The sequence below is a fragment of the Chiloscyllium punctatum genome, chromosome 30, assembly GCF_047496795.1.
Source record: "Chiloscyllium punctatum isolate Juve2018m chromosome 30, sChiPun1.3, whole genome shotgun sequence".
In the NCBI taxonomy this organism is placed as follows: domain Eukaryota; kingdom Metazoa; phylum Chordata; class Chondrichthyes; order Orectolobiformes; family Hemiscylliidae; genus Chiloscyllium; species Chiloscyllium punctatum.
In genome coordinates, this window is record NC_092768.1 from 33029062 (window position 1) to 33041889 (window position 12828).

Here is a 12828-nt window from a genome sequence, read left to right on the forward strand (position 1 = left end):
CACCATTAGTGAGTTTGGCAGGGACACACAGGAGAAACTCTCTTTCCCTCCAGGTCACAGACCCCCACCCGGGACTTCAGAATGTACCAACTGTTCCTTCATTGGGGCTGGGTTGTGACTGGGAACTCTCTCCCTGAGAATTGCCCCCCTTAAATCAGCGGGGTGACGATGCCACAACAACGATACTGTCGGTTACCTCCCCCCCCCGCCCCATCCCCTAAACAGCTCTGTGAGATTACCACCACTGGCAGTACAACGCAATTAGCCCCGTGAGCAGCACTCCATCCCATAACAACACTCTCTACCTTCTTACAACACTGTCTAATTACCCCCAACACACTCTCTAATTTCCCCACAACACTCTAATTACCCCCCAAAACACTCTAATTATCAATTAACAACACTGTCTATTTACCCCCCAATAACACTCTCTAATTACCCCACAACAGCACTCTGTCACTACTCCCTAACAACACTCTCTCACTGCCCCCCCAAAACAACACCCTCTAATTACCCACAAACAACACTCTCTTATTACCCACTAACAACACTCTAATTACCCCAAACAACACTCTCTAATTACCCACTACAACACCCTCTAATTACCCACTAACAACACTCTCTAATTACCCACTAACAACACCCTCTAATTACCCACTAACAACACTCTAATTACCCCAAACAACACTCTCCAATTACCCACTAACAACACTCTCTAATTACCCACTAACAACACTCTCTAATTACCCCAAACAACACTCTCCAATTACCCACTAACAACACCATCTAATTACCCCAAACAACACTCTCTTATTACCCACTAACAACACTCTCTAATTACCCACTAACAACACCCTCTAATTACCCACTAACAACACTCTAATTACCCCAAACAACACTCTCCAATTACCCACTAACAACACTCTCTAATTACCCACTAACAACACTCTCTAATTACCCCAAACAACACTCTCCAATTACCCACTAACAACACCATCTAATTACCCCAAACAACACTCTCTTATTACCCACTAACAACACTCTCTTATTACCCACTAACAACACTCTCTTATTACCCACTAACAACATCCTCTAATTACCCACTAACAACACTCTCTTATTACCCACTAACAACATCCTCTAATTACCCACTAACAACACTCTCTAATTACCCCAAACAACACTCACTTATTACCCACTAACAACACCCTCTAATTACCCTATTACAACACCCTCTAATTACCCACTAACAACACCCTCTAATTACCCAAACAACACTCTCTTATTACTCACTAACAACACCCTCTAATTACCCACTAACAACACTCTCTCACTAAACCCCAGCAATACTCTCTCACTACCAGCCCAACAACACACTAATTACCCCCAACAACACTCTATCATTGCCATAACAACACTTTTATTAACCCAACAACACTCTAATTGCCCCAATGACATTCTACTTACCCCCAAACAACACTTTCTAATTAGCCCAACAACACTCTAATTACCCCCCACAACACTCTAATTACCCTCTCAATAGCACTCTCTCTTTATCCCAGTAACACTCTCTAATTACCCCCAACACTTTCTAACTACCTTCCCAACAGCATTCTCTAATTACCCCCAAACACTCTCTAATTTCCCCTGATAACACTTTCTAATTACCCTCAACATCACTCTAAATACCCCCATAACACTGTCTAATTACCCCAACAACATTCCCTAATTATTCCCAAAACGCTCCCTCATTTCCCCCCAACAACACTCTCTCAGTTCCTCCAATAATACTCTCTAATTACCCCCAGCATCACTCTAAATACCCCCCAACAACACTCTCCACCACAATAACACTCTTTAATTACCCCCCAACACCACTCTCCCATTTGCCCCCAACAAGGCTATCCAATTACCCCCAACAACAGTCTCTAATTACCACTCAGCAACACTCTCTAATTACCCCAACAACATTCCCTAATTATCCCTCATAACACTCTCTAATTATCCTTCAACCAGACTCTCTCATTACCCCAACAACACACTCTAATTACCCCTAATAACACTCTCTAATTACCCCCAACAACATTCTCTAATTACCCCCAACAACACACTCTAATTACCCCTAATAACACTCTCTAATTACCCCCAACAACATTCTCTAATTACCCCCAACAACACTCCTTAATTACCCCTAATAACACTCTCTAATTACTTTTCAACCGGACTCTCTCATTACCCCAACAACACTCTCTAATTACCCCTAATAACACTCACTAATTACCCCCAACAAAATTCCTTCATTACCCCCCAACAACACTCTCTAATTGCCCCTAACGACACTCTCTAATTACCCCCAATGATACTCTCTAATTACCCCAACAACATTCCCTCATTACCCCCAATAAAACTCTCTAATTACCCCCAACAACGCCCTCTAATAACGCCCCCAACAACACACTCTAATTGCCCCAATAACACTCTCATTGCCCCCAACAACTCTCTAATTACCCCCAACAACGCTCTCTAATTACCCCTAGCAACGCTCTCTAATTACCCTCCCAGCAACACTCTCTAATTACCCCCAACAATGCTCTCTAATTACCCCCATCAACACTCTCTAATTACCCCAATAACACTCCCTCATTGCCCCCAATAACACTCTCATTATCCCAACAACACTCTCTCATTGCCCCCTAACAACACTCTGTAATTACCCCAACAATACTCTCTAATTACCCCAACAACACTCCCTAATTACCCCAAAACATGCTCTAATTACCCCCAACAAAACTCTCTAATTACCCCCAAAACACTCTCTCATTACCCCAACAACACTCCCTAACCACCCCCAAAACACACTCTAATTACACCCAACACTCTCTAATTACCCCAATGACATTCTCTAATTAACCCCAAAGCACATGCTAATTGCCCCTAACGACACTATCCAATTACCCCTAACAACACTCTCTAATTCTCCCTAACAACACTCTCTAATTACCCCGCAACAACACTCTCTAGTTACCCCCCAACAACACTATAATTACCTCAATACTCTCTAATTACCCCCAACACCAGTCTCTAATTACCCCCCTAACAACACTCTCTAAATACCCCCCAACAACATACCCTCATTACCCTTCCAACAAAACTCTCTAATTACCCCAACAATACTCTCTATTTACCCCTAACAACACTCTCATTGCCCCCAACAACTCTCTAATTACCCCCAACAACGCTCTCTAAGTACCCTCCAACAACACTCTCTAATTACCCCAACAACACTCTAATTACCCCCAATTACACTCTCTAATTAGCCCCCAACAACATTCCCTCATTACCCCCCAACAAAACGCTCGAATTATCCCCAAACACTCTCTAATTACCCCAACAACGCTCCCTAATTACCCCAAAACACTCTCTAATTACCCCAACGACATTCCCTCATTATCCCCCAACAAAACTCTCGAATTATCCCCAAAACACTCTCTAATTACCCCAACAACGATCCCTAATTAACCCAAAACACTCTCTAATTGCCCCCAACAACATTCCCTCATTACTCCCCAACAACACTCCCTAATTACCCAAATGACACTCTCTATTTATCCCCAACACTCTCTTATTACCCCCCAACTCCACTCTCTAATTACCCCCAACAACACTGTCTAATTAACCCAAAGCACACTCTAATTATGCCAAATAACACTTTCTAATTACCCCAACAACATTTCCTCATTACCCCCCAACAACGCTCCCTAATTACCCCAAATGACACTCTCTAATTACATCCAACACTCTCTTATTTCCCCTCAACTACACTCTCTAATTACCCCCAACATCACTCTCTAATTCTCCCTAACAGCACTCTCTAATTACCCCCAAACACTGTCTCATTACCCCCAACAACACTCTAATTACCCCTAACAACACTCTCTAATTACCCCAACACCACTCTGTAATTACCCCCAACAACATTTCCTCATTACCCTCCCAACAAAACTCTCTAATTACCCTAATAACACTCTCATTGCCCCAACAACCCTCTAATTACCCCCAACAAAACTCTCTCATTGCCCCCTAACAACATTCTGTAATTACCCCAACAATACTCTCTAATTACCCTCCAACAACACTCTCTAATTACCCCAGTGACACTCTCTAATTAGCCCCCAACAACATTCCCTCATTACCCCCCCAACAAAACTCTCTAATTACCCCCAAAACACTCTCTAATTACCCCCAAAATACTCCCTAATTACCCCCAACAACACTCTCTAATTACCCCAATGACATTCTCTAATTAACCCCAAAACATACTCTAATGGGCGGCACGGTGGCACAGTGGTTAGCACTGCTGTCTCACAGCACCAGAGACCCGGGTTCAGTTCCCGCCTCAGGCGACTGACTGTGTGGAGTTTGCACATTCTCCCCGTGTCTGCGTGGGTTTCCTCCGGGTGCTGCGGTTTCCTCCCACAGTCCAAAAATGTGCAGGTTAGGTGAATTGGCCATGCTAAATTGCCCGTAGTGTTAGGTGAAGGGGTAAATGTAGGGGAATGGGTATGGGTGGGTGCGCTTCGGCAGGTCGGTGTGGACTTGTTGGGCTGAAGGGCCTGTTTCCACGCTGTAAGTAATCTAATCTAATCTAATTACCCCTAATAACACTCTCTAATTACCCCCAACAACATTCCCTCAATACCCCCCCAACAACGCTCTCTAATTACCCTGACACTCTCTAATTACCCCCAACACTCTTATTAACCCCCAACATCACTCTCTAATTACCCCAACAACACTCTCTAATTACCCCCCAACAACACTCTCTAATTACGTCCAACATCACTGTCTAATTACCCATAACAACTCTCTAATTACCCCCAACAACACTCTCCAATTCTCCCCAACAACACTAATTACTGCCTAACAACACTCTCTAATTACCCCAACACTCTCTAATTACCCCACAACAGCACTCTGTAATTACCCCTAACAACACTCTCTGATCCAGAGTTTGGGTTGAATTTGCAGTAAGACTGTTTGTTCCAACCCTTGCATTACCGCTTCTGCGATGAGTCCAGAGATGGGTGAGCCCATGGGTGTGCCGTTGATTTGCTCATATATTTGGCTGTTGAATGTGAAGTGTGTTGTGAGACACCAGTAGGATAAACAACACACTGAGGAATCTACAAAAAAACGGACAGTTAACCAGGTTTGACCTAGAGAGAATGAAACTTGAAAGCAACACCACCCCCAGATTCTATGGACTACCTAAAGTGCACAAACCAGACATCCCACTCAGACCCATAGTATCACTACCAGGGACACCATCACACAAACTGGCTAAAGAACTACAGCAGAAACTGAAACACCTGATCAGCGGATCCAGACACTCTATACAGTCAACATAGGAATTCTTGGACATCATCAGAAATATGCACACAGACAAGGAAGAAACTATGGTCTCATTCGATGTAACGGCACTGTTCACCTCTATCGACAAAACCCTAGCCAGAGAAACAATAGCCAATCTGCTGGACATACAGAACAGACAACAGGACATTGAACCTATCAAGATGACATACTCAAACTACTGGACCTGTGCCTCACAGCACACTTCACATTCAACAACCAAATATATGAACAAATCAATGGCACCCCCATGGGCTCACCCATCTCTGGACTCATAGCAGAAGCAGTAATGCAAAGATTAGAACAAACAGACTTACCGCAAATTCAACCCAAACTCTGGGTCAGATATGGCGATGATACCTTTGTAATCAATAAAAACACAGAAATAGAGAACACGCATTGGATCATCAATGCCACACTCACAGGAATCCGATTCACTAGAGAAGAAGAAAAGGACAACCAACTCCCATTCCTAGACTTGATGGTACAGAGAACACCTAACAGAGAATTCACCACAAAGGTTTACAGGAAAGCCACACACACAGACCAAGTCCTGAACTACGAAAGCAACCACCCCAACACACACAAAAGAAGTTGCATCAAGACACTATTCAAAAGGGTCACAACACACTGCAGTACACCAGAACTGCAAAAAGAGGAAGAGGAACACCTATACAATGTATTCGCCAAAACCGGATACCCTCGCAATTTCATCAACAGATGCCTAAGGGAAAGACAACGGAACGAGGACATGCCGCAACCCAAAGGACTAGCCACACTACCATACATCAGGAGCATTTCCGAACTGACAGCCAGACTACTGCGACCACTAGGACTCATAACAGCACACAAACCAACAGCCACTCTCAGACAACAACTCACCAGGACGAAGGACCCGATACCCAGCATGAGCAAAACCAATGTAGTGTACAAAATCCCATGCAAGGACTGCACAAAACACTACATCGGACAAACAGGAAGACAGCTAACGATCCGCATCCATGAACACCAACTAGCCACGAAACGACACGACCAGCTATCCTTAGTAGCTACACACTCATATGACAAGCAACATGAGTTCAACTGGGACAACACTACTATTATAGGACAAGCCAAACAGAGAACAGCCAGGGAATTCCTAGAGGCATGGCACTCATCCACAGATTCAATCAATAAGCACATCGACATGGACCCAATATACCGACCACTACAGCGGACAGCTGGAACTGACGACCGGAAGCGACAGGTACAAATCACTATAAATGCCGGAGGAAACATCACAGAAGCGCTTCACAAGAGGCTCCCAAGCACTGAGGATGTCACCTAGACAGGGGACAAAACGTCTGCAACACAAATTCCCAGCTTGGCGAAAAGAACCACAATAACGAGCACCCGAGCTACAAATCTTCTCCCAAACTTTGTAGCCCCCAACAACATTCCCTCATTACCCCCCAACAAAACTCTCGAATTATCCCCAACAGTGCTCTCTTGTTACCCCCAACAATGCTCTCTAATTACCCCCAACAACACTCTCTAATTACCCCAATAACACTCTCATTGCCCCCAATTCTCTAATTACCCCCAACAATGCTCTCTAATTACCCCCCCAGCAACACTCTCTAATTACCCCAATAACACTCTCTCATTGCCCCCAACAACACTCTCATTGCCCCCTAACAACATTCTGTAATTACCCCAACAATACTCTCCAATTACCCCCCAACAACACTCTCTAATTACCCCCAACAACGCTCTCAGATTACCCCCAACAACATACTCTAATTACCCCTCAACCAGAATCTCTCATTACCCCAGCAACACACTCTAACTGCCCCCCACAACACTCTCTAATTACCCACCAACACTCTCTAATTACCCACCAACTCACTCTAATTGCCCCCCACAACACTCTCTAATTACCCACCAACACACTCTAATTGCCCCCCACAACACTCTCTAATTACCCCCCCCCCCTCAATACTGTCTAGTTACCTCTCTCAACAGCACTCAGATTACCTCCCCTAAGATCACTGTCTGAAACCCCTGTTTCCTAACAGTGTTGTGGGATTAACCCCAAACCGAATTAATTCAGGCAGAGTGTGAACCCTGAAACCTGTTGAAACGATGACAGATGAGGGTTAGAGTGAGGAAGTTTCGAGAGAAAATGGAAGCTATGTGGTACTTTTTTTGAGAATGTTTATTAACATGTGGAACCAGGCGAAGCAGGGAAATGGTGCAATAATTGAGGTCGCACAATGGAGAAAAAACAGTTTGAGAAAGTGAAACAAGGGGAGATTGGTCAATCTGTGTCTGTCAACCCAACTCCGTCTATCTGCCCAGCTCTCAAATGCCAGTATTAGTTATTTGTAATTTCTCAAGTTAGAGTGTGGCTTCGTTGATTCTGGGGCCAAGTTCCTGAATCTAAAATGAGGAAGCTACGACACGCAAGTTGACGATGGTAGGTTAGGGAACATCACTCAAAGGAATGATAGGGGAAAGGTAATTGCCAACATAGAATCACCTGCAGTGTATGGACACAAGCTGTTCGGTCCATCCCACCAAGATGCAACCCCTCCCCTCCATTTCCCATGGCCAATCCACCCTAACTTGCACATCTTTGGATTGTGAAGGAAACTGACACAGGGACAGAATGTATAAACTCCACACCGACAGTCAGCCAAGGCTGGGATTGAACCTGACTCCGTGAGGCAGCAGTGCTAACCACTGAGCCACCATGCCACCCACCTTTGAAAGCGTGCATGGGTGAACTGCACCAATTGTTCCTTCTTTCGCCTGACACAATAATAAAATGGGAAAGGTGGCCAGATTGTGGATCACAAGGGAAATTAGAGATGGTATTAGATCCAAGAAAGCAGCATACAAATTAGCTAGAAAACATAGAGACAAGAATTCAGCAAAAGAGGAATCGATTAAGAAAGAAAAAGCCCCCCCTTATAGCACTCTGAGAACTTAAGTGCTGACGATAAAAGGTTCTATAGGTATGTGAAGGAAAAAAGACTGGTGAAGATGAATGAAGGCCCTTACAGAAGAATTTCTAATGGTGAATACATAAATGACTGACCGACAAAGACATATCTTGGTTCTGTGTTCACAAAGCAACAGCATGCAGGAGATGTTAGTGAACACAGCTTTTAGTGACTGGGAGGAGCTGAAGTTAGAAGTACAGAAATTTCTGGAGGAACTCAACCAACCTGACACCATCTGTGCACAGACAGCAGAGTGTTAACTGAAGAAAGGTCACTGAAAATGATAACGCTACTTTCCCTCCACAGATGCTACCAGACCGTCTGAGTTTCTCACGCCATTTCTGTTTTTGTTTCAGCTTCTAGCATTTGCAGTTTTATTGTGTGAGAAAATGGTGTTGGGGCAACTGATGGAATTAACCACGATTAATTCCCAGGGCTTCATAATCTACATCCCAGAGAACTTAAGGAAGGGGGGGAGCGGGGTGAGGGGCCCGAGAAATAGTGGATACACTGGGGGTCATCTTCCAAGAACCTTTTGGACTCGGGAACAGTTCCTGCAGATCGGAGAGCAGCTAACGTCACCCCGCCTTTAAAGAGAGGAGTTACAAACCAGTCAGACCGCTGTCAGTAGTGGGGAAAGTGCGAGGGTCGCTTGTAAAAGAACTAAGAAGGGAGCATGTGGATTTGCAAAAGGGAAAGCATCGACTGGAATTCTGTGAGAATGTGACCAAAAAAAAGACCTGGATGAGGGGAAGCCAGTAGATGTGGTATATTTGAGCTTTCAGGCACATTTTCCCCAGCTCTGAGGCCTGTCTCAGAGTTTGGTAATTCTGGGGCATGGCCACTGCCCTTTCAGTTGCCCTTCCAAAAATAAAACAACAGATGTGTGAATTTTTATTTATTTTTTGTCAGCTTTTGTAGGAGCGCTGTGTTTTTAACCCTCTGCCTTTCCCTGCTCCTCCTGAATGACTGAGGCCTACGCTCTCTCCTCTCCCCTCCCCCAGACTCCCAGTTCAAGAACTGAGCCCTCCTCGCTTTCTCCCTGAAACCCCCTCGAGAGAATCCCGTAGATCCCATATTTTCACAAATAGGGGTGGGGTCACCCAGGGGCACTGCGGCACAGCGGGAAAATGGTTGGGAAGCAACGTCAGGGAACAAGACTTGGCAGGAGGAGGCCGTTCGGCCTATCGTGCTTGTGCCTTTGAAAGAGCCGTCCCATTGGTCTCACTCCCGTTGCGTTTTTGTTTATAGCGATGCATCATCGATGGTGCTAAGTCGGGGCACGACAACTGGAAGGTGCCCTATTTTGTTTCTCAACCTCATGTCGACACTTAAGGTTGACTTCCGACCAAACTCTGCGAACCAGTGTTTGTCCCATATCCCGGAACACGTTTGGTCACCAAAAATCATAGAAACATGGAAATTAGGAACAGGATTAGGCCATACAGCCCTTTGCGACTGCTCCACCAGTCAATATTGAAATACCTCCATGGAGGCCGGCACTCAGTGACCCTTTATTTTTATTGGACTCGAACACTGCCTCATTCAGAGTCAGGTACGAGAGTGTCACTATCCCGTTTTTTAAATGTCAGCCAGAGCTCCCTGATTGGACTGGATTAACAGCCCCAATCAGGGAACTCACATTCTGTGAGGTTGACCTGGCTGATTGCGTTACAATCACTAACAATATGATTATGGCGGACCCACTACCTCAGTGCTCGCTGCCTTTCAAATCTGAAAAAAAGATAAGAATCTATTTCTCTCCTACTCAATCACCGACTTCAAGTGCGCAGGTGACCCCAGCATCAACAGGTATTTCTTAGTGGAAGGCGTTTCATAGAACCCTGACAGGCCATTTGGCCCATCGACTCCACACCGGCCCCCCCGAAGAACATCTTCACCCAGACTCGCCCACGTGCCTCTATGCCTGCATTTCCCATGGCTAACCCACCCAACCTGCACACCATGGGGCAGTTTGCCATGTCCAATCTACCCGTCCCTGAACACTGTGGGTAATATAGCATGGCCAATCCACCCTAATCTTTGGACTCTGGGAGGAAACCCACACTGACGCCAGGAGAGTGGGCAAACTCCATACAGACAGTTGCCTGAGGGTGGAATCGAACCTGGCTTCCTGGTGCTATGAGGCAGCGGTGTTAACCACTGGGCCACTGTGCCACCCTTTCAGGCTTTTCCCAGCCTTTGTGTGGAGAAGTGGTTCGGAATTTTTCTCCCACCCTTAGACCGTGACCGTGAGAGTTAGGTGGAACTAGCTCCTCTCCATCTGCACCGCTGGTTTCGGATGGTCCCGCTGATATGTGTATGGGTCGGTATTTATCCATGTCCCAGTGATGAATGTTTCCGATTGACAGTTCAAGACCAGGAGGGCCACGAGCTGACCCAGACTGAGGAGACTGGGACTAAGCCTCAGCAGAAAGAGGAACCAGTCGATATCCTGACCTTCACAGCAGACGTGACGGCCGCGCAGCTGACTATGATCGATGCGGTGAGACCTGAACCTTGATTCGCTCTGTAAACCCCATTATCCGATAATCAGGCAACGCAGGCAAGTGGCCAGTAGGTCAGGCTAGTACCAACACACAAAGAGAGAGAGAGACGGAGACAGAGAGAGAGAAGGAGAGAGACAGAGAGGGGGAGAGAGAGAGAGAGAGAGAGAGAGAGAGGTTGGGGGTGGGGGAGAGAGAGAGAGAGAGAGAGAGAGAGATAGAGATAGAGGGGGGGAGATGGAGATGATGGGGGAGGGAGTAGAGACAGAGAGAGAGGAAAGGGAGAGGGAGACAGAAAGAGAGAGGAAGGGAGACGGGGAGGAGAGAGAGAAGTGGGGGAGAGAGAGGGAGAGACGGAGATAGGCAGAGAAAGAGAGAGACAAAGAGGGAGATAGAGACAGAGAGAGGGAGGGGGAAAGAGAGAGGGGGGAGATAGAGAGGGAGACAGATAGAGATAGAGAGAGAAGGAGAGGGATGGGGACAGAGAGAGAGAGGGGGAGAGAGAGAGACAAAGAGACAGAGAGGGAGATAGATAGATGGATAGATAGATAGATAGATCGCTCAGTGTACAAAAGAGAGTTCCCAGAATAGTTCCAGAGGTGAGGGACTTTAACTCCAGACTGAGGCTGGAGAAGCTGGGGGTTAAGTAAGGGTTGTTGAGCGGGTACAATATTCTGATGGGTTGAATCAAGTTGCTAAAGAAAACCTCTTGCCATTATGTAAAGAGGCCAGGGACGAGTCAACACAGATTTAATCTTTTGGTGGCAAGGGGATGGATAAGGGGATGCGAGATTTAACCATTCTATACATCAAACTGGTAATGAATGTTGTAACCCACGGACTGATTTGTGTTTGGAACGGACTTCCAGAGAAAGTGGTGGATACACTTGCGGGTACCGTGTTTGACAGACATTTAGATAAGTCCATGAATAGGAAAGGTTGGGAGGAATATGGGCCAGGAGCAGGCAGGTGGGAATAGTTTAGTTTGGGATTATGGTCAGCATGGGCTGGTTGGACCGAAGGGTCTGATTCCGTGACTCTATTAGCACACTGCCTGTGAAGGGTGATGGAAGTGGAGCCAGTAACTGATTCCAAAAGGGAATTGGGTGGGTGTTTGAGAATCGCAGATAGGATGGGGGAAATGGGACTGACTGAATGCTCTATGAGAAGCAATGAATTTTAATGGGCGTGACCTCCTACCTTCCAGGTTCTCATGGAGTCAGATCTTTAGCACTGGCATGAGGGTCCCCTTTCCAATGTTCCCACCTCCCGTTCCGGCTTCTGACAATTGCTTTCCAGCACACCAGCTCCCCTACCCAACTCTGTCAGGGAGGTGGTCATTTGAAAGGTACCTCCCACTCCATTTTGATAGATCTGGACCCATTCAGTTCTGAGACGTAGCTTACAATACCTGAATGGATTAGATTAGATTAGATTTGTTTCCCTACATGTGGAAACAGGCCCTTTGGCCCAACAAGTCCACATTGACCCTCCGAAGAGCAACCCACCCAGACTAACACTACGGGTAATTTCCCATGGCCAATTCGCCTGACCCACACGTCTTTGGACTGTGGGAGGAAACCGATGCAGACACAGGGCGAAAGTGCAAACTCCACACGGACAGTCACCCGAGGCTGGAATTGAACCTGGGACCCTGGTGCTGTGAGGCAGCAGTGCTGCCCCATTGGAGTTGAGAATCATGGTTATGTAGTCTGGATCCAAAACTGAAACAACCATTTAACATTCCTTTTGGAATACAAAAGCCCCTGTTACCGTGGCCTAACATCAAATTCAGCCATTCTTCGAGTTAAAAGACAAAATGCTAATGCTCGGTTCGCCCCTCTCAATGTTGTATGAATAGACAAACAGGCAGTGAAAAAGGCTGTTCAAAAAAAATGTCAGCTTAAGTGATATCCTCTGGACTA

At 45.9% G+C, this 12828-nt stretch overlaps 1 protein-coding gene across 8 annotated transcripts in view; it reads left to right on the plus strand.

Moving 5' to 3' along the window:
- Positions 1 to 12828, plus strand: part of LOC140455399 (ral guanine nucleotide dissociation stimulator-like) — a 232698-nt gene that overhangs the window by 174205 nt on the left and 45665 nt on the right. For all 8 annotated transcript variants that reach the window (XM_072550211.1, XM_072550207.1, XM_072550215.1 and 5 more), the window contains one exon: positions 10769 to 10902. In XM_072550211.1, coding sequence (XP_072406312.1) covers positions 10769 to 10902 — 134 coding nt within the window. The remainder of the gene's footprint in view (positions 1 to 10768; positions 10903 to 12828) is intronic.